At 42.0% G+C, this 27,842-nt stretch overlaps 1 protein-coding gene across 1 annotated transcript in view; it reads right to left on the bottom strand.

The window, feature by feature from the left end:
* MYO18B (myosin XVIIIB) overlaps positions 1-27,842 on the bottom strand; it is a 972,020-nt gene that overhangs the window by 375,960 nt on the left and 568,218 nt on the right. The window contains exon 29 of the mRNA XM_073582823.1: positions 20,551-20,705. Within this exon, the coding sequence (XP_073438924.1) occupies positions 20,551-20,705 (155 nt within the window). The remainder of the gene's footprint in view (positions 1-20,550; positions 20,706-27,842) is intronic.

Below are 27,842 nucleotides of genomic sequence, written 5' to 3'. Positions count from 1 at the left end.
GACAAACTGATCAGATACAAAAATGGGACTCAGCACACCCCCGACCGGGGATGGCTGAACTCCAAAAAACAAGGTAAACAAAACAAAACTAGTAAGTTCAATAGCAGAGCAAAAACTTATCTTTGGGAAGCAGGAATCAGACTGGTCTCCAAGAATCCAGCAGAGAAATCACCTGCATCGGCTGCCTTATATCCAGTCAGAATTTCCTGTTACCCAGTCATCATCTACCAGATCAGGTGTTTGGTAATCAGCCTCACTACCTTCCTTCACCAGAAGAGGGAGTTCATCAGACATCGACGGTGAAGGGGAAAATGAACTCACAACAGTACCTCCCCCTTGAGGAGGGGTCACCGAACCCTCATCCACGCCACCAGGGCGATCAGGATGGGCCCGATGAAAGGCACGAACCAATCTTTCAGCATGAATATCGGATGCAGGGACCCAAGAATTATCCTCCTGGCCATAACCCTTCCATTTAACCAAATACTGAAGTCTCCGTCTAGCCAGGCGAGAATCCAGTATCTTCTCAATCTCATATTCCACATTACCTTCAACCAATACCGGGTCAGGAGGTGCCACCACAGGAACTACTGACTCAACAAACCTCTTCAACAGAGACTTATGAAACATGTTATGGATCTTAAATGTAACAGGAAGAGCTAATCGAAAAGAGACTGGATTAAGAATCTCCAAAATCTTGTAAGGTCCAATAAATCTAGGTTTAAACTTTGGAGAAGCCACCTTCATAGCGATATTCTTTGATGACAACCAAACCATATCACCCACCTTAAACTGGGGACCAATGGTCCTATGTCGGTTGGAAAACCACTGGGCCTTTTCCTGGGAGAGAGACAACTTATCCACCACTTGCTCCCAGATCTGGTGCATTCTCTCCACCACAGTGTCAACACCTGGGCAGGCAGAAGGCTTCACCTGCCCTGAAGAGAATCGAGGATGAAACCCAAAGTTACAAAAAAAAGTGACATCAAAGTGGCAGAACTAGCTCTATTATTTAAAGCAAATTCGGCCAAGGGCAAAAATAAAACCCAATCATCCTGATCAGCAGAAATAAAACATCTCAAATACGACTCCAAAGTCTGGTTTGTTCTCTCCGTCTGCCCATTGGTCTGAGGGTGAAACGCAGAGGAGAAGCACAACTGAATTCCCAGCTTGGAACAGAAAGTCCTCCAAAATCTAGACACAAACTGAACTCCTCTGTCAGATACAATGTTCTCAGGAATCCCGTGCAAGTGAACCACCTGTTGTAAAAACAAGGGAACTAACTCTGAGGAAGATGGCAACTTAGGGAGTGGTACAAGATGGACCATCTTAGAGAATCTATCACAAATCACCCAAATAACAGTCATTCTCGGAGAGACAGGCATATCAGAGATAAAATCCATTGAAATATGGGTCCATGGCCTCCTGGGCACCGGCAAAGGCATCAACAACCCACTAGAGCGAGAACAAGGTTTAGACCGAGAGCAAGTCCCACAGGACTGCAGAAAATTCCTGACATCACGAGACAAGGCGGGCCACCAAAAATACCGACTCACCAAATCTCTAGTACCAAAAATACCTGGATGACCAGCCAATGCAGAGCAATGAACTTCAGACATCACTCTCTTCCTCCACTGGTCAGGAACATACAATTTTCCAATGGGACAACGCTCAGGTTTGTCCTCCTGAAACTCTTCCAGAGCACGTCTCAAATCGGGCGAGATGGCAGAAAAAACTACCCCCTCACCTAAGATGGTAGCAGGCTTGGTCACAACAGGAGAATCAGCAAAGAAACTCCTAGAGAGGGCGTCTGCCTTGACATTCTTAGTGCACGGAAGAAAAGAGACCACAAAATCAAAATGTGTGAAAAACAAGGCCCACCTAGCCTGTCTAGGATTCAAGCGTTTGGCTGACTCCAGGTAAATCAAATTCTTGTGGTCAGTAAGGACCACGACTTGATGTTTAGCTCCCTCCAACCAATGTCTCCACTCCTCAAATGCCCATTTCATGGCTAACAGTTCCCGATTCCCCACATCATAGTTATGTTCGGATGGGGAGAACTTTCGGGAAAAGAAAGCACAGGGATTCATTTTAGATGTTATAGGATCTTTTTGGGACAAAACAGCTCCTGCACCAATCTCAGAAGCGTCCACCTCTACCTGAAACGGGAGTGAGACATCAGGTTGCCGCAAAACCGGAGCAGAAGTGAACCTTCGCTTCAGCTCCTGAAAGGAAGAAACACCCTCCGGAGACCAATTCAGCACATCAGCACCCTTCTTAGTCAAATCAGTCAATGGTTTGGCAATACCAGAAAAATTAGCTATAAATTTACGATAAAAATTAGCAAAACCCAAAAATTTCTGGAGGGCCTTCAAAGAAGTGGGCTGAACCCAATCATAAATGGCCTGTACCTTGGCCGGGTCCATTTCAATAGTTGACGGAGACAAAATAAATCCCAAAAATGAAATCCTCTGTACACCAAAAAGGCATTTCTATCCTTTGACATACAGGGAATTCTCCCTCAAAATCCGGAACACAGTCCGAATATGTTCCACATGAGAGTCCCAATCCTTGGAAAAGATCAAAATATCATCCAGATAGATGATCAAAAATTTATCCACCAAGTCTCGGAAAATATCATTCATGAAGCACTGGAAGACAGAAGGGGCGTTAGTGAGCCCAAAAGGCATCACCAGGTACTCAAAATGTCCCTCCGGAGTATTAAACGCCATCTTCCATTCATCCCCATGCTTAATGCGAATAAGATTATACGCCCCCCTGAGGTCAAGCTTTGTAAACCAGCAAGCACCTTTAACTCTGGAGAATAGATCAGAAATCAGGGGTAACGGATACTGATATTTAACAGTAATTTTGTTGAGGGAACGAGAGTCAATACAAGGCCTTAATGACCCATCTTTCTTAGCCTCGAAAAAAAACCCAGCACCTAAGGGTGAAGAGGATGGTCTAATATGACCCTTCTCCAATGACTCCTTAATATAGGATCGCATAGCCTCGTGCTCGGGTACAGATAAATTGAAAAGTCGACACTTGGGAAATTTACACCCAGGGCTCAGCTCAATTGCACAGTCATAACTCCTATGAGGAGACAAAGATGCAGACTTATTCTCACTAAATACATCATAATAATCAGCCAAATAGTCAGGAACATCATGCGACTGGGGAGAGGTGGAGAAAACAGGGGCATCACTAAGGGCACACCGACAACCCCAACTCACCACAGACACAGATTTCCAATCCAAAACTGGATTATGGATTTGCAACCAGGGAAACCCCAGAACAATGGTATCATGCAAATTATGCAACACCAAAAATCTGCAATTCTCTTGATGGTCTGGGGCGACCCGCATTACCACCTGGGTCCAAAACTGAGGTTTATTCTTCGCCAAAGGAGTAGCATCAATACCCCTCAAAGGGATAGGCATCCGCAGAGGTGTCATAGGAAATCCACAACGTTTAGCAAAATCCAAGTCCATCAGGTTCAGAGCTGCTCCACAAAAGCCTTAGCGGAAAATGTAGACAGGGAGCAGATCAGAGTAATTGCCAGAAGAAACTTAGGTTGAACACCACCCACAGCAAATGTGTGTGCAAAACGTTTCTCTCGTTTAGGGCAGACAGAAATAATATGCGAGTCATCACCACAGAAGAAACACAGCTTATTACGCCTTCTGAAATCCTGACGTTGCGCCCTAGACAAAACTCTATCACATTGCATAGGTTCAGACATTTGTTCAACAGGTGGCAACACCTCTCGTGCAGTTTTGCGTTCACGCAAACGCCGATCAACCTGAATGGCTAATGACATAGAATCGTCAAGACCAGAGGGAACAGGAAATCCCACCATAGTATCTTTTACGGTTTCTGACAAACCCTTCTGAAAGAGAGCTGCCAAGGCACCATCATTCCAGGTAGTAAGGACCGCCCACTTTTGGAATTTTTGACAATACAACTCTGCAGAATCCCGACCCTGGCTCAATGCCAACAGGGCCTTTTCAGCCTGATCAATAGCATTAGGTTCATCATACAACAACCCCAAGGCTTGAAAAAATGTGTTCACATTAGTAAGAATAGGATCATCAGGTTTCAAAGAAAACCCCCAATCCTGGGGATCGCTGTGCAGCAAAGAGATGACAATTTTAACCTGCTGCGCGGAGCTCCCCGACGAGTTAGGCTCCAAGGCAAAAAATAATTTACAATTATTCTTAAAATTCAAAAATTTAGACCGATCCCCAAAAAACACATCAGGAGTAGGGATCTTTGGTTCAGCAGCATGTGAATGAGCAAGATAGGTGGAAATTCCCCGCACTTCAGCAGTGAGCTGCTCCACATGATCTGACAATTGCTTCATCTCCATTGAGAAAGAAAAAAAAATTCCCCCTACGGCCTCAGAGACATAGAGGAAAAAATATACACAAAAAAAAAATTCTGACAAACTCTCTCTTTTTTTTTTTTTTTTACAATTCTTTCCTGCTATTGAGTACCCTAGGATCTGCAGTATGGCTGGTGATTCTGTTATGAATGAGTCACCGATGGAGGAAAAAACAAAAATACAAGCTAAGTCCAGAAAACCAGAGAGGTTGGTAGCTATCGGATTGCAGACCCCTGATCCTATCCACAACAACTAACAGTAGCCGTGGGGGTTCCTACGATGCCCTAGACCCCTCGATCACAGCCGGAGAACTAAATAGGCCTAAATAAAGAAAGGGGAAATCTAAACTGCCCCAGAGCAGACCCCAAAGCAATAGGCAGCCCCCAACAAATAATGACGGTGAAGCAAGATGAAAACACTAGCACAGATAAAAAGATAGGTTGAGCAAACGATGGGGCCCAAGCTAACTAAAAAGGACAGGATAGAAAAGCTGCTGTCTGCAATCCGTAAAAAACCCTACCAAAAAATGTCCCAACCGTCTGATAGGAAAAACAGGACCTGAAGTCGCTAGGACTTCAAAAAGACTATATCAGCACTCAGGTAAATTCTGAAGACAGAGCAATGAGACAAACTGATCAGATACAAAAATGGAACTCAGCACACCCCCAACCGGGGATGGCTGAACTCCAAAAAACAAGGTAAACAAAACAAAACTAATAAGTTCAATAGCAGAGCAAAAACTTATCTTTGGGAAGCAGGAATCAGACTGGTCTCCAAGAATCCAGCAGAGAAATCACCAGCGACTCAGAAGGGCGTCGGCTGCCTTATATCCAGTCAGAATTTCCTGTTACCCAGTCATCATCTACCAGATCAGGTGTTTGGTAATCAGCCTCACTACCTTCCTTCACCAGAAGAGGGAGTTCATCAGACATCGACGGTGAAGGGGAAAATGAACTCACAACACTACCCATTCCTCCAATCACAAAAATAAAGTGTTCTTAGTGCTCTAACATTGGTGGACCAGGAATACGTAGTGGATGTGGGGACAGACAAGTTACACATATGACCACTAGTACATTTCACAACCCCTGATCCACTGTAGGGAACATACAACAAACCACCGAGTGATAGAACAACCCAACGATCATAATGCAGCAAAAGTACAAATAATACTTTCAGTTTTAAGGGACTGCCTCATTTAAACCCTTATAGCCAGAGAGTAAGTATATTTAAACACCAATGATGCCTGTGTGTCACAACCAATGCTCATTATATTTACATTATATTTATGAGGGACAGGCCTGTCATGCCATTTAGGTCCTCATACTGAGAAGATGAATACATTAGGACATCATTAACACATGTGTATGTCAATGCTGAAAAAGGCTTGATTTCACACTATTGGTCGGGTATGCTTGCCCCACCATGAGATTAAAGGTACAGTCAAGCCCCAAGATAATCTCCAGTCTCCCAACGCGTTTCATCCCTGTGGATTCATTAGGGGAGTTATTAAACCAGATCTCCTGGTTGACTGTATTGAAACCCCAACATAGCCCAGTAAGTGACAGATTGATGGAATCATGGCCTTTGCCCCTACATTATGCTGCTGACAGATTCCCTTTAATGCACCATAATGAATATATACATCTTACAGCACGTTGGGGTATGTGAAGCAGGCCCAGGAGTTTGCACCACATAGAATAGATGCTGATTGTGTTACGCATTGGAGCTCCTATTGCTGCTAATAACCCTTTACTTAGTACTGAAAGTGACTTTTGAGTAAACTGGGGGGCCATTAAGAACATCTACTGACCTGAAAGGCCATAAAGAATACCTACTAACTCTCTGCATATCTACACTCTGTGTTTTGTGTTTTTTTTAATTATTCAATGGGCGGCAGCCTTTCAGTGCTGGGGTCCTGGGTTCAAACCCCACCAAGGTCAACATCTGCAAGGAGTTTGTATGTTCTCCCCAAGTTTGATTGGGTTTCCTCTGGTTACTCGGGTTTCCTCCCACATTCCAAAGACATACTGATAGGGAATTTAGATTGTGAGACCCATCGGGGACAGTGCCAATAATGTCTGTAAAGAGCTGTGGAATTAATGGTGCTATATAAATGAGTAAAAATAAATAAAATAAATAAATAAAGCAATATATTATTTTATTTGGATCATGGAAGTTGAATGTTTCTTAGTTTTCCTCTAAAGTAGAAGCAGAAACCCAGATCCCAGCAATGTGTCACTTAAAGGGCTGCTTGCAGCAGTTTTTAGAAAATCCCAATTTTATAAGCAGGAGATTATCACTAGAGGACCAGTAAACCTGATGCCATGTAGCCCTATATATTTAGGAGCAATGTATAACCCTGCCGCCACCACTGATTGGCATATTTCTGCATATGTATATTATGCACAAAAAGCTGTCAATCAGTTGTGTGGGTGGGGTTATACAGAGCTCGGCATTCAGGGAACTGCTAAATCTCCAGCAGATTAAACAGTGATTTTATCAAAATTAGAGGAAGCAGCCCAGCAAGTGACACATTACAGGAGTAAAAGTCTTTGTCCCTACATCATACTATTTTCAGATGGGAATTAGAAAAAGAATCCACCCCACCTAATGGCAGTTCAGACTGTGGACGTAAGCTTGGGCAGTGCATGGAATGCTACGTCAGCAGCAAACAACTTAAAAAATTAGGGTGTATTCAACATCATGTCCATGGCAGTGATATAGAAAAAATTGTTAAACCATGATCAAAAATTCAAGGTACATTTGTACTATGACTAAGAACATATGTGTTTGAAAAGCATAAGGTTTGTTTGTTCCCTGTTCACATCTTATTTTTTTTTTCCATGGAATTTTATCCATTGTATTTTTAATCATGGTTTAATAAAGAAAAAAAATATCGCTGCCATGGACCTGTTGCTGGATACACCCTGCTTTTTCTGTTTTCAGATGAGGTAGCTAAAATGTGGTGACAGATTACCTCTGAGAGGCTAAACATTAGTGATGAGAAATCCAAAAGAAAAGAAAGTTGGCAAAGACTGCTTGTAAAATAAACATTAGCTTTACTGATGTAATGTAGCATTTTACAATTGAGGTTAGGGAAATATAATGGACATTTGATCTGCTACATGTTCAATCAGGTGAGCAGACCATTTTATATCTTAAGTGATTGAAGCCTGCTCTAATCTCTGCTGTTTGACGCTGGTGCCATCTGTATAACACAGCCAGCATCTGCCACAGTTGGAAAGGGATTAAATTAGCAGTCGTAAACTATGGTGTCCATGTACTGTTCTTGCAGTTTGCTGGAGACAGTTCCATGTGATGTCCCATGATGTCTTTCTTTGGGTATGGTACACAATCTAGCAAAAGCTATCTGTTTGAGCCATCTGACAGGCAGCAGTGATATCTCAAATGTCTTTCTTTCATGTAAGCTATTGTGATATCAAAAATATATTTTCAACAGATAGCTAAGGCCAGGTTCACATTGCGTTAATGGCCCTGTGTTCAACAGGATCCGTTACATAGCGGCACTAACACTATGTAACGACTGCGTTAACGCACCCTTTGGCCGCAATGATACTAACCCATCCAAACGCATGCCAAAATCGCCCTGATGCGCTACTTCATGACGCACCCTCGAACGCGGTCTGCAGCATTTGGGGGTGCGTCATGAAGTAACGCATCATGCCGATTTTGGCATGCGTTTGGATGGGTTAGTATTATTGCTGCCAATGAGTGCATTAACGCATTCGTTACATAGCGTTAGTGCCGCTATGTAATGGATCCCGTTGAACGCAGAGCCATTAACGCAATGTGAACCCAGCCTAAGCAACATTATAAGGGAGTTTTACTAATGATTCCATCAGGCAACTGCTCTGACATCACAACTAAGTGTTAAACAGGTAATACATTATGATATCACACAGGTAAGCTGCTGTGATAACTCAACTGCTTTTAGTTAGGTAAGCTGCTGTCATAGCACAAACTGATTTTAGTTAGATAAGTTGCTGTGATAGCATAGACAAGTTATAGGCTGGTTTCACATTTGCATATGGAGGAGCTGCAGAGGGATGCAGACGTCCTCCGTGAAGCTCCGCCCACGGCCACACCTCCTCCAGTCAACTCCGCCTCCATCTGCATGCTGCCTGCGTACCCTATCTTTAGCATTGGGTACGCAGGCCGTGCGGATGTATGCGGATGCCTCCGCATGTGTCATTTTGATGGTGCGGCGACCTGTGCCGAACGCAAAGTGTTGCATTTTGGTGCATTGCTGCACTGTCAAAACGACGCATGGGGAGACATCTGCATACATTCGCATGGCCTGCGTGCCCAATGCTAAAGATAGGGTACGCAGGCCACATGCCGATGGAGGCGGAGCTGACCGGAGGAGGTGCGGCCGTGGGAGGAGCTTCACTGAGGACATCTGCATCACTCCACAGCTCCTCCATATGCAAATGTGAAACCAGCCTTAGCTAGAAAAGTTGCTGTGATAGCACAAACAGGTTTTAGTTAAGTAATTTGCTGTGATAGCACAAACTGGTCTTGGAACAACTGTAACATCACAATTGTTTTTATGTCAGGTAAGATTGTATGGCATCACAAATACATTTCATATGAGCTGAAACATTACAGATTCTACCATTCAGATTAATTTATGAAAATCACAACTTGAGTCCAGAAGTTGTGATAGTCACACTGAAAACATTATAGCAGTATATATCACTTTATAAATAAATTATTGTCATATATGGTAACTTTTTTAATGTTATTTTATGTGCTGCTATGTTTGCATTGTTATTACATTATCCAATCAAAATAAAAATGAGTTGCTAATAGCTAATATTAGGATCTGGATTATGCCCTAATAGGATTGGACATTATGTAATAACATCATTTTTACCCTAATAAGACTGGACATTACAATTAGTATGTTTATATTTTGGTTGCTGTTTATGCCACAGGGCTTCTTTTTGCATATAAATTTACCAGGAAACAGATTTTCTAATATCTAGATAATTTTTAAGATAGAAATTAAACATGACATCATTTACATGAGCATATGCTGTTTCAATTAATTCTATACAGTGCCTTGCTCCCTCCATGTCAGTTCTGCAAAAAAACAGGGCTGTCGACACAGCTCTAAATTGTATGAGCTCTGTAGAAGAGAAAATCGCATATCTCATCCTTCTACAATCAACAGGTAAACCTATAGTAGGTTGAGAAATTTGATTTATCTGAAGCATCTATTCTTCTATATAGCAATGGCATATACTGTATTCTTTGATTCTGCCATGTCATGTTGGAAGATTTTATTTTCAGGATTATACTTTTTGGAGGATGGGCTGACAACTGGCTCATCTTCTGTCCATTGTAGCAGAGACAGGCAGTCTAATATACAGCAAACAGAACGATCTGTGTCTCATTGCATGCAATACAAGAACACAACTATTTATCAATCAGACAAAAGAAGGTTGTTAAGCAACTCTTAGTAGCATGGCTTATAATGTAAAATCTGCCGAAGGTGCAAAACTGCCGTACATACTATTGGCTCAATTCATAATTGCATTTGCACATTTTTTTTCTTCAAAATTTAGTGTTTTGCACCTTCTTATTGTTTGCACCAAATTTATCTTTCATTTTTTGCATCTTTTATGATGTGCCTTTTTTATATGTTCAACAGTTTTCGTTTTTTTATTGTTAACCATTAGGGTTTCTAAATGTTTTTCCCTGATTCAACATTTGTGACTTTTCCAAAAATTGCAACATTTGTTGCAAATGTATTCCAGCCCCCCAGGAGTAATTTTTGTAAACCAAATTTTGTGGCACGATGTTGTGCCATTATTCAAAATGTTACTTTTTTTTTGCTCTCAATAGTAGCAAAGAGGGTTAAAGACAAAAAAGAAGGAACATTTTTAACTTTGCACAAAATTCATGAAACGAATGCGCCAATTTGGAAAAGAAATTATGAATCCGATCCTTTGTGCATACAGTTACTACAAAATAGTTATTAGAATGTTCATATCAAATCCAGAAAATGCAATATCCTTATAAGATACTTCCTGCTTTCATGGTGAATAAACACAAAAAATAAATTAATGTTTTATGGTGTCATTAAGTACTGTTTATAGACTTTACAACACTGCTAAATTTTATATAGATGTAAGTAATACTTACATAAGTGTTTTATTCTGCTAATGTTTAAGATTTATAAAAATAAAAACTGCACTGATAATGAATCATGCATCCCTGTCACTTGACTATTGTCACGATTTCTCTGCTCAGTGAGTCTGGGATGCAGTGAGTGCAGCTCAGCCATCTAAACTAGTGCAGGGGAGTGCTGAGCTGTCAGTATTTTGATAGACAGCTGTCATCTAATCTACTGCTGGAGTATGCTGAGTTGTCAGCATTTTGATAAACAGATCAGCCCTCTAATCTGAGACTGGGAGGTGGTGAGCTTCCTTCAGGTGTTCCTTGTTCTAAGTGATTACCCAGCCACTTAGCTAAGTTGTCATTCCTAGTTCTCCGCCAATCTGGTTGGTGGTGCATGTTTGCCTGGTATTCCTGTGCTCTGTTTGTTGATCTATTGCTGCCTGACCTTGGACCTCGTTCTAGCGATCCTATGCCTACCTCCTTTGCTCTGATCTGCAATCTTCCTGGTATTCTGACCTCAGAGCGTGACCTGAATACGCCTTTGTCTTTCCCCTTTATTTTACGACATGCTCTCTTGGTATCTGACCCCAGAATGTTTGACTACCCTGTCTTATAAATTGACATGCACAATATTTAAAATCTTCTACTTGTGTCATTTTGGGTCTAGATATGTTTTCAACAATGTGTTCATGGTGAGATATGTTCAAATATTCCTCTTCTGTTATAGTATGCTGTGAGTGTGTGAGGAGACTGCAGGCACGTAGGATCCGGAACGAACTGTACATGGACCAAGGGTGAAAGGGGTTTATTATACAGTAGAAACTCCATGCAGGGAGGAAACGGAGGGATAATATTCCCTAATACAGCAAAAGGCTAATGGGGATAACTTAACCCCTTAAGCCCCAAGGGTGGTTTGCACGTTCATGACCGGGCCAATTTTTACAATTCTGACCACTGTCCCTTTATGAGGTAATAACTCTGAAATGCTTCCATGGATCCTGGTGATTCTGACACTGTTTTCTCGTGACATATTGTACTTCATGTTAGTGGAAAAATTTCATTCAAATAACTTGCGTTTATTTGTGAAAAAAATGGAAATTTGGCAAAAATTTTGACAATTTTGCAATTTTCCAACTTTGAATTTTAATGCCCTTAAATCAGAGATATGGCACACAAAAAACTTGATAAGTAACATTTCCCACATGTTTACTTTACATCAGCACAATTTTGGAACCAAAATTTTTTTCTGTTAGGAAGTTATAAGGGTTAAAAATTGACCAGCAATTTCTCATTTTTGCAACACCATTTTATTTTTACGGACCACATCACATTTGAAGCCACTTTGAGGGGTCTATATGATAGAAAATACCCAAAAGTGACACCATTCTAAAAACTGCACCCCTTAAGGTGCTCAAAACTACATTCAAGAAGTTTATTAACCCTTTAGGTGCGTCATTGGAATTTTTTGAATATTTAAAAAAAAATGAACATTTAACTTTTTTTCACAAAAACCAAGGGTAACAGGAGAAATTGGACTGCAAAATTTATTGTGAAATTTGTCCTGAGTATGCTGATACCTGATATGTGGGGGGAACCACTGTTTCGGCACATGGCTGAGCTCAGAAGGGAAGGAGCGTCGTTTGACTTTTTCAATGCAAAATTGGCTGGAATTCAGATCGGACGCCATGTCAAGTTTGGAGAGCCCCTGATGTATCTAAACAGTGGAAACCCCCCACAAGTGACCCCATTTTGTAAACTAGACCCCCCAAGGAACTTATCTAGATATGTGGTGAGAACTTTGAACCCACAAGGGCTTCACAGAAGTTTATAACGTACAGCGGTACAATTAAAAAATCATATTTTTTCCAAAAAAATGATCTTTTCACCCCCAATTTTTATTTTCCCAAGGGTAACAGGACCCTAAAAGTTATTGTGCAATTTGTCCTGAGTACACTGATACCCCACATGTGGGGGTAAACCACTATTTGGGCGCATGGCAGAGCTCGGAAGGGAAGCAGTGCCATTTGACGTTTTTGGCTGGAATTGAGAAAGGAAACCATGTCGCGATTGGAAAATCCCTGATGTACCAAAACAGTGGAAACCCCCACAAATGACACCATTTTGGAAACTAGACCCCCCAAGGAAATTAACTAGATGTGTGGTGAGAACTTTGAACCCCCAAGGGCTTCACAGAAGTTTATAACATACAGCCGTACAATTAAAAAATCATATTTTTTCCACAAAAATGATCTTTTCACCCTCAATTCTTATTTTTCCAAGGGTAACAGGACCCTAAAAGTTATTGTGCAATTTGTTCTGAGTACGCTGATACCCAATATGTGGGGGTAGACCACTATTTGGGGGCATGGCAGAGCTCGGAAGGGAAGCAGCGCCATTTGACATTTTTGGCTGGAATTGAGATCGGACACCATGTCGCGTTTGGAGAGCCCCTGATGAACCAAAACAGTGGAAACCCCCCACAAATGACACCATTTTGGAAACTAGACCCCCCAAGGAACTTATCTAGATGTGTGATGAGCACTTTGACCCCTCCAGTGCTTCACAGAAGTTTATAACGCCCGGACGTGAAAATTAAAAAACTGTATTTTTTCCACAAACATGATCTTTTAGTCACCAATTTTTTAATTTTCCCAAGGGTATCAGGAGAAATTGGACCCCAAAGTTTGTTGTCTAAATTGTCCTGAGTACGCTGATACCCCATATGTGGGAGAAAACTACTGTATGGGCACACGTCGGGTCCCGGAAGGGAAGTAGTGACGTTTTGGAATGCAGACTTTGATGGAATGGTCTGCGGGTGTCATGTTGCATTTGGAGAGCCCCTGATGTACCTAAACAGTGGAAACCCCCCACAAGTGACCCCATTTTGGAAACTAGACCCCCTAAGGAACTTATCTAGTTGTGTGTTGAGCACTTTGAACCCCCAAATGCTTCACAGAAGTTTATAACGACCGGGCGTGAAAATAAAAAAATCTTATTTTTTCCACAAACATGATTTTTTAGTCCCCATTTTTTTTATTTTCCCATGGGTAACAGGAGAAATTGGACCCCCAAAAGTTGTTGTCCAATTTGTCCTGAGTACGCTGATACCCCATATGTGGGAGAAAACTACTGTATGGGCACACGTCGGGTCTCGGAAGGGAAGTAGTGACGTTTTGGAATGCAGACTTTGATGGAATGGTCTGCGGGTGTCATGTGCGTTTGGAGAGCCCCTGATGTACCTAAACTATTGAAACTCCCCACAAGTGACCCCATTTTGGAAACTAGACCCCCCACGGAACTTATCTAAATGTGTGGTGAGCACTTTGAACCCCCAAGTGCTTCACAGAAGTTTATAACGCCCGGGCGTGAAAATAAAAAAATCATTTTTTTCCGCAAAAATGATATTTTTGCCCCCAATTTTTTATTTTCCTAAGGGTAACAGGAGAAATTGGACCCCAAAAGTTGTTTTGCAATTTGTCCTGAGTAGGCTGATACCCCATATGTGGGGGTAAAACACTGTTTGGGTGCATGGCAGAGCTTGGAAGGGAAGGACCACCATTTGACTTTTTCAACTCAGAATTGGCTGGAATTGAGATCAGACGCCATGTTGCATTTGGAGAGCACCTGATGTGTCCAAACAGTGTAAACCCCCAAATCTAACTCCAACCCTAACCCCAAAACACCCCTAACCCTAATCTCAGCCCTAGCCCTAACCCTAGCCCTTGCCCTAGCCCTTGCCCTAACCTTAACCCTAATGGGAAAATGGAAATAAATACATTTTCTTTTAATTTTATTATTTTTCCCTAACTAAGGGGGGTGATAATGGGGAGCTTGATTTACTATTTATGGCGGGTTTTTATGTTTGGCAGCTGTCATACGCTAAAAGACGCTTTTTATTGTAAAAATAGTTTTTGCATCACCACATATTGAGAGCTATAATTTTTCCGTATTTTGACCCACCAAGTCATGGGAGGTCTTATTTTTTGTGGGACGAGTTGACGTTTTTATTGGTACCATTTTCGGGCACGTGACATTATTTGATCGCTTTTTATTCCGATTTTTGGGACGCAGAATGAACAAAAACCAGCGCTTCATGAATTCCTTTTGGGGGGGTGCGTTTACACCGTTCTGCGTGCGATAAAATTGATAAAGCGGCTTTATTCTTCGGGTCAGTACGGTTACAGCGATATCTCATTTGTGTCGTTTTTTATGTTTTGTCGGTTTTATGCAATGAAAACTATTTTATATGAAAAATAATTATTTTTGCATCGCTTTGTTCTGTGAGCTATAACTTTTATATTTTTTCACTGATGATGCTGTATGGCAGCTTGTTTTTTGCGGGACAAGATGATGTTTTCTGCGGTACCATGGATATTTATATGCGTCCTTTTAATCGCGCGTTATTGCACTTTTTGTTCGGCGGTATGATAATAAATCATTATTTTTTGCTTTGTTTTTTATTTTTATTTTTTAAGGGGTTAACTAATGGGATAGTTTTATAGGGCAGGTCGTTACGGACGCGGCGATACCAAATATGTGTACTTTTATTGTTCTTTTTTTTTATTTCCAAAAAATGAATTTTGGGGGGGAATATTTTTTTTTTCTAATTTATTTGGCGATTTTTTTTTAATTATTTTAACACTTTTTTTTTAACTTTATTACATTGTCCCAGGTGGGACATCACTGTCCTGTGACAGATCGCTGATCTGTCACATCACAGATCACTGTGACAGATCAGCGATCTTTCACAGGCAGTGCAGCAGGCTTCCTCGTGCCTGCGCTTTGCAGGCACTGAGGAAGCCGGCTCCCTACAGGCCCCCGAAGGTCCCCGTCGCCATCTTGGATTCGGTGGCCTGCAGGGAAGGAGTCCCCCGCAGCAGCGCTGCACATTGCGCTGCCATGGGGGGCTCAGGGAAGCACGGAGGGAGCCCCCTCCCTGCTGATGCTTCCCTTTAACCCCCGGTACACCGCAATCGTGTTTGATCACGGTGTGCAAGGGGTTAACGTGTCGGGGGCGGTCCGTGACCGCCCCTGACACATTGTGCTGGCTGTCAGCTGTGATAATCAGCTGACACCCGGCCGCGATCAGTGGCGCTCACCACGTGGGCGCCACTGATCGCTATGACGTACTATCCCGTCCCTGAGAATTAAGTCCCAGGGCACATGGACGGGATAGTACATCATATGGGATTAAGGGGTTAAAGAACAGGGACAAGTAAAGCCAACAATACAATAATATATAACTTATCACTCAGGCGCCAGTCACAGTTGAACTTTTGTCTGTGACTGGTGCTGCTTAGATTGCATCACAGTGGGGGTTTGTCACAATCCTGAGGTAAATGATGTAGTATCCTCATGTGGTCCTGACGATGGTGGCGAATCCTCAGGATCCTGATGCAGGTCTTGGGTCCAGCAGATGAGGTGATGAAGAGGGATACATTCTTATCCTCAGCAGTGAGTGTCCCAACACTACGGAGATTTGCAGCACTGCCCAAACACAGTTTACAATGGGCAGCCCGGTTCGCTGTGCCAAATCAACACATGCCTAAGTCCCGTTCACAGACCTTGTCTTTCACGGTCAGTACTGTCAGCGGGGGCGGCTGTGGCAGCATTGTCGGCTGGGTCAGCGGTCTCAGCGAGGGCAGTGATGTCGGCTGGGACAGCGGTGTCTGAGCGGTACTCAGTCGGCAGTCTCCTTTCAAAGCCCTCTGCCGTCCCAGGCTCTGCTCTGCCCAGATGCCTTACAGCTTTTTTTTACCTCACAGGCATCCCGTGCACCTGAAGTTTCCGCCCAAACTGTCTGGTCACTCGCGCACTGTAGCTCTGTCCGCTTAGCCACACCCCTTTTTCTCAAACACAGAGTACGGTCTGGAGTCTCAATCTTTTTACCCCGCAATATAGGTGACAGCCCTGATGGTTCCAGACCCTTCACAGAGGAGACATGCCTAGATAGTTCCTTCCCCTTCCAAATGTTCTGCTCTTAATCCTTTTCCGACGTTGGGCGTAAAAGTATGACCTCGTCAGAATTCCTCCCTTTGATGTGGGCTAAGGTGTTGAGCCCACATCTTTCCTGACTCATGTCAGCTGTGCCTCGAACAGCCACGGGTGGAATCGCGATCCACCTGTAATACCATGGCCGCCAGAGGGTAGCCTACTCGGTTGTTCTAGTACTCACTGTGCTAGAGGCTGTTTCATCACCCGTATGCTGTTCACTTTGGGGACTCAAATGACTGCAGACAGAGGCTGGAAACAACTTTAACAACTCAGCTTTATTCTCTTCAGGGCACAGCATATCCACAATGGCTACAGGACTCTTTACTCGATAACAGCAATACATCTTCATCTACAGCAGTACGTTACTTCTTCCTTCACTTCACATGTATGAACCACACAAGCAAGCTGACATGTCGCACGGAACACGGTGAACACGGAACTGCTTCCCTTCTTCCTGAGACCGACTTCAGCCTACGAAGGTACCTGTCTTATCCGTTACAGCTCACCCCTTTACGGCACTGTTGCTCCTGTACGTGTCCTAGATTTGCAGCTCACTAGACTCTTCACAAAGCTCCCGTACTCCAGCTGCCATGTCCACAGGGGGCTCACTCACTGACCTTCCTGGCTTGCGCAATTCCAGACATGGGCTGGTTTCCATAGACTGCCCTGGTTGTCACTTCAGCTCTTCTTTGCTAGCTGAATTGACCACTGAGTCTCCTCCGGTAGTCTCCCGAGTCCTGCAGTTCCCAGTCTCTAGCTGTAGGACCTCCAGTGACCTCTCCTCACTGGCTACTGCTGTAGGCATTTGCTGTACACCTCCGTCCAGTATGGCTACCCCCAGCTCAACTCACTCATGAGGGAAAACTATCTTCCTTTTTGTCTCTGGCTAGCCACTTCTCTAACGTAACCCTCTCCACAGATTCCCTCAGTTATGCTAGGTGCCCCTATCTAGTGTCCCCTAATGGTACTACAACCAACTCTATCTCTCTAACTAACTATTGTCATGCGGCCGCAAACACACACACACACACGACATACTGTATATACTGCACACAGACATGTAAGGAACACAGATAATACATAATAACAATATTTACAGGGCTAGGCCCTCACCTCCTTACCCACCCACGGCTTTTAACCCATTAAATGCCACTGTCAATCTCTGACAGCAGCATTTAACTCAAGCTTCCAGCAAGCTCGCTGGAAATCTCGCCCATCGGTGACCCCGTCATGTGATCGCAAATGGGTTGGCATGACAACCAGAAGTTTCCAGCAGACCTCTATGGTTGTTATAGCCAGATTGCTATGAGCGCAGCTTGGTGGTTGTTGCTCATATCAAGTGAGCATTTCTGCTACATACAGGCGATATGATCATCACCTGTATGTAGAATAGCCGATCGGACAACTGCAGCTTCTATTCTCCCACGGAGACTATTGAAGCATGCAAAAAGTAAAAAAAAAAGTTTTTACTAATATTAAAAAAATATAAAAGTTCAAATCACCCCCCTTTCACCCCATTCAAAATAAAACAATAAAAAAAATCAAACATACACATATTTGGTATTGCCACATTCAGAATTGTCTGATCTATCAATATAAAAATAGAATTAACCCGATCGGTAAATGGCGTAACGAGAAAAAATCCAAAATGCCAGAATTACGATTTTTTTGGTTGCTGCTACATTGCAATAAAATGCAATAACGGGCGATCAAAAGATCCTATATACACCAAAATGGTATCAATAAAAACATTAGCTCAGTGCACAAAAAATAAGCCCTCACCTAGCCCCAAATCACGAAAAATGGAAACACTACGGGTCTCAGAAAATGGCACTTTTTTAACCAAACTTTGGATTTTCTTTCACCATTTATTTAAAAAAGAACCTACTTTATATACTCGTGTATAAGCCGACCCAAGTATAAGCCAAGGCACCTAATTTTGCCACTAAAAACTCTGAAAACTTATTGACTCGAGTATAAGCCAAGTATGCATTATCCCCTCATCCCCATCCTTGCCTGCATGGCTCCTTAAACTCATCCTTGCCTGCATGGCCCCTTAGTCCCATCCTTGTCTGCATGGTTCCTTATTCCCATCTTTGTCTGCATGGCTCCTTGTTCCCATCCATGTCTGCATGGCTCCTTATCCTCATCCTTGTCTGCATGGCTCCTTATTCCCATCCTTGTCTGCTTGGCTCCTTATTCCCATCCTTGTCTGCATGGCTCCTTATTCCCATCCTTGTCTGCGTGGCTCCTTATCCTCATCTTTGATCTTTGTCTGCATGGCTCCTTATTCCCATCCTTGTCTGAATGGCTCCTTATTCTCATGCTTGTCTGCATGGCTCCTTATTCCCATCCTTGTGGCACCTATGTAGAAAGGGACTAATAACTGTGCCAAGTTTTATTGCTCTCAGTCCACAGGAAGTGGGTCACGGGAAATTTTTAATGAACGATCCTCATATATAGTCTGTAGCCTAAATCAGCTGAGAGAAGCTCAGAAAAGGAGAAAGTAAAACTGCCAGAATGAGCTAGCTGATGGATTCTTAGGAAAAAAGGTCAGCAACTTTCTCTTGTTAGTGCAGCTTTCCTCACAAACTGATTGGCACTTCTGTCCATACAATGGCTGTTAGTGGAGGAACGTGATCAGTAAATCAGTCTCCTCCAATTATAAAACATCTCATATGGGAAAGCTGCTTTTTGACTGGAGGAGACTAATGTTAAGTCATGTAAATAACAAAAGGGCTTAACTTTTAACATGAGATAGTTAAATATTAAGTATTAGGTAGGCTGTTAGGTTTCGCAAAACCCCTTTAAAGTTGAATGGGCTGGGAACCAAAAAGCCTGTAAAAGACAAACAGTGCAAAATGTATTTTGCAGCGCAAATGAAAAAATGTTTTTTAGCCCAAAATACATGCATTTTAATAAAAAAAGTACCCAAAGATGACCAACCCCTTTAATTAAGGATGGAAGAGCCAACATGTATCAAGCCTCGTATAAACATGCACTTCATTCTATGTAAGTAAACATTGACACATCCTATTCAATGATTGCATTTAAAGGGAATCGGTCACCCTATTTTTTGCCTATGTGCTGCCAGTACCGACATCAGGGGCTTATCTACAGCATTCTTTAATGCTGTAGATAAGCCCCCGATGTAACCTGAAAGTAAAGAAAAATGAGTTATGTTATACTCACCGGGGGGGGGGGGGCGGTCCAGTCTTGGTCCGATGGGTGTTGAAGTCCGGTGCCTCCCTTCTAACGGTGATGTCTTCTTTGCTGTCTGTCGTGGCTCCCACGCAGACGCACTGCTCTGCCCTGTTGAGGGCAGAGCAGAATACTGCAGTGCGCAGGCGCTGAACCTCTCCCGTCGCCTGCGCACTGCAGGACTTTGCTCTGCCCTCAACAGGGCAGAGCAGTGCAGCTGCTCAGGAGCCACGACGGGAAGCAAAGAAGAGGATGTCACCATCAGAAGATGGGAGGCGCCGGACAGAATAGCGACACCCATCGGACCAGACCGAACGCCGGGGTGAGTATAATCTAACTTTTTTTTCTTATCTTTCAGGTTACATCGGGGGCTTATCTACAGCATTACAGAATGCTGTAGATAAGCCCCTGATGTCAGTGCCGGCAGCTGATAGATGAAAAATAGGGTGACAGATTCCCTTTAAAGTCTTGAAAACCACAAGGAATTCCCAAAGTACCGAATATTAGAAAGTTGCCTAACTTTTGCATCACATTCAATAATATTCTGACTGATGAATGCCCCTTTAACTCTACTATTACAATTTTGGGGGGATTGTAGTTTTGTAGTTTTTGTAGTGGAGGCAAGAACAATATGGGATCATATAAAACAATTGAATCCATCATCATATAACCACTGGAACACTGGAACATCATACAACCTATGACACGTAAAACTTCAGTTAGGCTGAACATCATACAAATAAATTGTAAGTAAATGACAATAACAATTGACACATTAGATATTTTTTATTAAAACAATATTTATGGTTTTCTCTTACTTTCTTTGTCTTTTTTCTAACTCATGGTTCCGGATCTGTTGGTTTTCCATTAACACTCTTGTGTCCTCAAGGTCAGAGGTCAAGTGCTTGCACTTCCTGCTCGCTTGCTGAGCTGCTCTTCTAGCATTCTCATAAGCACTTTGTAAATCACTGAGCTGTGGGACCAAAGGGAAAGGTGAATGATACCAGCAATTTGAGTGCACGATTTATGCTCTGGCGCACATATTTGTACAGCACAAATTGTTGTTTAATGGACAGATAACCCCCTAGCAACTGTACTATTCTTATTTTCTGCCCTCTGTGATGAAAACAAGCGGAAGAAAAGGCTCCTTTATAAATCAGTCACAAGCCAAAGAAATGATTATGGAAATAGATGAATTTTATTCATTTCCAAACTACTGGCAGGCTCCAATAGGGTATTGTCAGAGCAATCTATAAATCTTAGAAGTCAGCCATGCATTTTATTTTCCACATATGACTTTGCATAAAGTAGTTTGATAAACCTTACAAAATAAGCTCTGCCAGAGAAGAAAGCAATAAAAATGCTTCCAAACATTAAACTGTGACAAAGGTCATTAAATAAATGTACTGCCTAAACATTTCACACAAAATCAGTGCAAGTACTTAGTGGATATATAGACTACACCAACATTTAACTATTATACGGGTACTTCCAGAGGCACAGCTTATAGCTTTGGGGCTCCGGTACTAAATCTATGACAAAGTATTTACCTACAATGTGCAATATGCTGTATATTACCAGGGCCCCTCAAACACCAGGACCGGCATGCAACTGAGAGGGAACAATTTTGATCATATTTTGTTGTTGAGTTCAATTTTTCTTCTGATTTATAGTAAAATAGGCACGCTGATTTCAAAACTGTGGTTAATTTTCTTCTATCATGTCAGTTTTTTTCTCTAGAGCTTAGCTTCATGCGATTACCCTAAACTGGATCGAGGGTAGTAGTAGCACTTTCCTATTGGCTGAGAGCACACCGCCCTCAAGTGGAGAGGGGTGGAAGAAGACCTTGGTGACTGGCAACAGATCCTATCTGTCTCTGCTATTTCTCATTGTAACTTCCCAAACATCCCTTTTGTTATACAGTGGGGAAAAAAAGTATTTAGTCAGTCAGCAATAGTGCAAGTTCCACCACTTAAAAAGATGAGAGGCGTCTGTAATTTACATCATAGGTAGACCTCAACTATGAGAGACAAACTGAGAAAAAAAAATCCAGAAAATCACATTGTCTGTTTTTTTTTTTCATTTTATTTGCATATTATGGTGGAAAATAAGTATTTGGTCAGAAACAAGCAATCAAGATTTCTGGCTCTCACAGACCTGTAACTTCTTCTTTAAGAGTCTCCTCTTTCCTCCACTCATTACCTGTAGTAATGGCACCTGTTTAAACTTGTTATCAGTATAAAAAGAAACCTGTGCACACCCTTAAACAGTCTGACTCCAAACTCCACTATGGTGAAGACCAAAGAGCTATCAAAGGACACCAGAAACAAAATTGTAGCCCTGCACCAGGCTGGGACGACTGAATCTGCAATAGCCAACCAGCTTGGAGTGAAGAAATCAACTGTGGGAGCAATAATTAGAAAATGGAAGACATACAAGACCACTGATAATCTCCCTCGATCTGGTGCTCCACGCAAAATCCCACCCCGTGGGGTCAGAATGATCACAAGAACGGTGAGCAAAAATCCCAGAACCACGCGGGGGGACCTAGTGAATGAACTGCAGAGAGCTGGGACCAATGTAACAAGGCCTACCATAAGTAACACACTACGCCACCATGGACTCAGATCCTGCAGTGCCAGACGTGTCCCACTGCTTAAGCCTGTACATGTCCGGGCCCGTCTGAAGTTTGCTAGAGAGCATTTGGATGATCCAGAGGAGTTTTGGGAGAATGTCCTATAGTCTGATGAAACCAAACTGGAACTGTTTGGTAGAAACACAACTTGTTGTGTTTGGAGGAAAAAGAATACTGAGCTGCATCCATCAAACACCATACCTACTGTAAAGCATGGTGGTGGAAACATCATGCTTTGGGGCTGTTTCTCTGCAAAGGGGCCAGGACGACTGATCCGGGTACATGAAAGAATGAATGGGGCCATGTATCGTGAGATTTTGAGTGCAAACCTCCTTCCATCAGCAAGGGCATTGAAGATGAAACGTGGCTGGGTCTTTCAACATGACAATGATCCAAAGCACACCGCCAGGGCAACGAAGGAGTGGCTTCGTAAGAAGCATTTCAAGGTCCTGGAGTGGCCTAGCCAGTCTCCAGATCTCAACCCTATAGAAAACCTTTGGAGGGAGTTGAAAGTCCGTGTTGCCAAGCGAAAAGCCAAAAACATCACTGCTCTAGAGGAGATCTGCATGGAGGAATGGGCCAACATACCAACAACAGTGTGTGGCAACCTTGTGAAGACTTACAGAAAACGTTTGACCTCTGTCATTGCCAACAAAGGATATATCACAAAGTATTGAGATGAAATTTTGTTTCTGACCAAATACTTATTTTCCACCATAATATGCAAATAAAATGAAAAAAAAAACAGACAATGTGATTTTCGGGATTTTTTTTTTCTCAGTTTGTCTCCCATAGTTGAGGTCTACCTATGATGTAAATTACAGACGCCTCTCATCTTTTTAAGTGGTGGAACTTGCACTATTGCTGACTGACTAAATACTTTTTTTCCCCACTGTATCTGTGGCAGGTTCACCATTCTCAGTCAAAGGACAAATATCAGTACATGTGTCAAGCAAGCTTATTTTACATATTTCAAAGTAAAACTTGGTGATCAAAATAAGTTTTGGGCCCCTCACAAGGTGTTCAAGCAGTGTGTCCAGAGCTTACAGATGTAGACGTTGGGGCCATGGGATAAGATGCCATTTGGTATACCTATAGTTTGACGAGAGTCAAGAGATCATTTCAATAACAGATCTTTTTTGAAAGTGAAAACTTCGGGATACAACAAGACAAAATATATAAAAAAAGAGCATCCTAGTCTACTTAGCTATATATTGGATGCCTCATTCAGCTGAAATCCAAGTGCCAGATTTCCTTGAACTACCCTCTTTTCAAGAATAGCATTATGCAAAGGAACAAAGTGACAGCAATGATGAAGGTTTGGCAATTGAAGATGTCTCAGTTTTTAATGCATTTGACCAGCATGAGTTCAGCGATTTGACATGATATTTGGGATTATCAACAAAGGCTTCAGAACTCCTAGCATCAAGACTTCAAGAGAAAAACTTTCTTGGAAAAGGAGTAAAGATATCCTATTTTCAATCCAGAGAAAGTGCATTTCTGCAATACTTTAGAAGTGACTGTGGCATTGTCTATAGCCATAACATAAGATGGTTTAACTGAGGAATTGGTAATTCCATTATGTAACTCAAATGAATGGCGACTGTTCATCAATAGCTCAAAGCTGAGATTAAAGTGTGTCCTTCTCCACAATGGCAATTTATCTGGTGCAGTCCCAAATGGCTATTCAGTTTCTTTTACTTTGCGAAGAACATAGAGACATTACGTCTTGTTGCAATATCACAAACACATTTGGATCATGTGCTGACCTTAAAATAGTATGCTTACTTCTTGGTCAGCTACGCAGATACACCAAGTATCCTTGTTTGCTGTGCATGTAGGAAAGCAGAGCTCATGAGAAGCACTGGCCTCCAAGATCTGACCTTAAACTTGGTGATTCAAATATTCTACTGTACATGAACAACTTGATAACAGAAAAAACATTATATTCCCACCTCTGCACATGAAACTGGGTCTCATGAAGCAATTTGTTGAAAGCTTCGCCAACTGAAGGAGACTGTTTCAAGTACCTCATTTAGGCATTTCCTAGCCTGTCATATCAGAAATAAAGGCTGATGTGTTTGATGGTCAACAGATTCGGCAGTTCATCAAAGATGAACATTTCATCGGGACAATGTCAGAACTCAAAAAAAATGCTTAGTTATAATTCAAAGACCTTGTTAAGGACTTTCCTGGAAATCACAAGAAACATATACACCAAAATTGTACAGAAACTCTTGGAGAAGTACAAAATGCTTGGCTGCAATATGAGCATGAAGGTGCATTTCTGCATAGCCATCTGATAGCCAGTGATGATCAAGATGAACGATTCCACCAAGATTTGAAGGTCATCGAGGTAGGGTATCAGAGTAGGTATGATGTACATATGATTGCTGACTATTGTTGGAGCATCAGACGAAATTGTCCACAGATTGAACAGTCTAAGAAAATCTACAAGCGTAATTTTTTTCCGTAACTGATACCTAACTTTACTATTTGCACACAATTTGACTTACAGCAGCACTGTATCCTTTGTATGAATAACATAGCTTTAAACCACCAGGGTGGGAAACCTTTTATCTGCCAAGTGCCTTTTGGATATGTACACCATCCTTTGGGGGCCATACAAATTGCACGCTAACTCTGCCCACAAAGTATGTCCTGACGCTGGCACTCGCATCAGGCTGTAATCTTGTAGTGCATGCGCCTCAGCGTTCAGTAGCAAACACTTTGTGTGCTTGCTTACAGAGCAAGAAGAAATTAAAGGGCTGGTGGCTGTCAAAACACAAGTACCGCCAACCAAAGCACTGAGGTGCTGGAGAAAAGGTCATAGTGGGTTGTAAATGTCCCACGGGCCTGAGGTTCACCACCCCTGCTTTAAACAAACATTAAAATCTGGTAATTTTTGGCACTATTTTCCCTTGTAAGTACATTTTGTGGTTTTTGAGACAAAGGGAGCTTATACTGTAACGTTAAAAGTTGTGATACAGAAAAATTCTGAATTTGTCACCATCTTAAATAACAAAATGACAGATTTACTTTGTGTTTTTGAGGAACTTCCTTAAACGTTTTAAAAGGAATTGGTGATAGGATCAACCCTCTTAAGCCATCTCTATGGGCACATAGGTCATAGGAAATTGAATAAAATGAAATCTTGATATCTGCGATCCAATGTCTTATTTCTGCTAAATCCATGTTATTCTAACATGTAAATGAGCTGTGAAGGGCTATGTGCCACACACTGATCTGCATGAAATTCTACCTCCAGAGATTATTGTACTGTAAATGATATGGGGCTTTACTAGTGTACTGCATGGAGCACTATTTGGGGACAATTATACTGTATTGAGCACTATGTGGAGCCATTATACTGTATGGAACACTATGTAGGGCCCATTATACTGTATGAAGCACTATTTGGGGCTCATTCTACTGCATGAAGCACTATACTGTATTTAGCTCTATGTGGGACTGATTGTACTGTGTGGAGCACTATGTGAGACCCATTATACTGTATGGAGCAGTATGTGGGGCTCATTTTAGTGTATGGAGCACCATAATGTGGGGTCCATTATACTGTGGAGCACTATGTGGGCCATTATACTGTATGGAGCAATATGTGGTGCCATTATACATTATGAAAGGCAATGTAGGGCCCATCATACTGTAAGGAGGACTATGTGGGGCCATTATACTATATGAAGGACTATGTAGGGTCCATTATACTGTATGGAGAAATGTAATTGAGTTTGACATCTCTGATATATTTTGCACTTCATTTTTGCTTCAGTTAAATCCCATTTCACATTATCATATATTGGCCACCAATAGTATGTATTTCAGAAAACTCAAAATTTAAATAGAATTCTTTACCCCTAGATGTATTTCTTGAGGGTTGAGATGGGCCTTGAATTTATTCAGTTGCAGACTAAAAGCAAAATGGTTGACCCTTTATTTTGTACTAAAGATTAATACCACATTGAAAAACAACACACTAAACCATGGGATGTGTTTCCCTGATTTTGGTTGCTTTGTATAAGAAATGTGTCATAAAAAGACATATTTGTGAGATAAATACATTTTTTTCACTCACTGTGAAACAAATGTTAGGACTAGTGTTGAGCATTCCGATACCGCAAGTATCGGGTATCGGCCGATACTTGCTGTATCGGAATTCCGATACCGACTTCCGATATTTTTTCAATATCGGAAGTCGGCATCGGAATCGGAAGTTCAAAGTTGATTGACAGCCTGACGTCATCATGATGCGCGTTGTGTGCGCATCATGATGCGCCGTCATTTCGGGCCTTCCGGGGGTCTCTGCCGGCCTGCCGGGGGGCTGTGCCGGCCTGCCGGGGGGCTGTGCCGGCCTGCCGGTGGTCTGTGCACCCTGTGGGGGTCTGTACCGGCCTGCCGGGGGGCTGTGCCGGCCTGCCGGTGGTCTGTGCACCCTGTGGGGGTCTGTGCCGGCCTGCCGGGGGCTGTGCCGGCCTGCCGGGGGGCTGTGCTGATGTCCGGGGGTCTGTGCAAGCATCGTCCGATGGGACTACAAGTCCCATCTGGCGATGCCTGCTACCATGACAGTGATTGACACATTAGCCAATGATGGGACAGTAGTAGTCCCATCATCCGGCTAATGTGTTAAATGTTAAAAAAAAAAAAAAAAAAAAATACTACATACATACTACATGCATGCTACATACATACTACATGCTACATACATACTACATACATACTACATACATACTACATACATACCACATATATATTACATACTACATACATAACACATATATACTACATACATACTACATACATACTACATACGTACTACATACATACTACATATATACTTCATGCATGCTACATACATACTACATGCTACATACATACTACATATATACTACATACATACTACATACATACTACATGCATGCTACATACATACTACATGCTACATACATACTACATATATACTACATGCATGCTACATACATACTACATGCTACATACATACTACATATATACTACATACATACTACATACATACTACATGCATGCTACATACATACTACATGCTACATACATACTACATATATACTACATGCATGCTACATACATACTACATGCTGCATACATACTACATACATACTACATGCTACATACATACTACATATATACTACGTACATACTACATATATGCTACATACATACTACATATATACTACATGCATGCTACATACATACTGCATGCTACATGCATACTACATGCTACATACATACTACATATATGCTACATACATACTACATATATACTACATGCATGCTACATACATACTACATGCTACATACATACCACATATATACTACATACATACTACATGCATGCTACATGCTACATACATACCACATACATACTACATACATACTACATGCTACATACATACTACATATATACTACATGCATGCTACATA

The sequence above is a fragment of the Dendrobates tinctorius genome, unplaced genomic scaffold (assembly GCF_039654945.1).
Source record: "Dendrobates tinctorius isolate UK_male_01 unplaced genomic scaffold, ASM3965494v1 ptg000073l, whole genome shotgun sequence".
Taxonomy (NCBI): domain Eukaryota; kingdom Metazoa; phylum Chordata; class Amphibia; order Anura; family Dendrobatidae; genus Dendrobates; species Dendrobates tinctorius.
The sequence above is the reverse complement of the archived record's forward strand: the minus strand, read 5'-3'. Positions and strand labels throughout refer to the sequence as shown.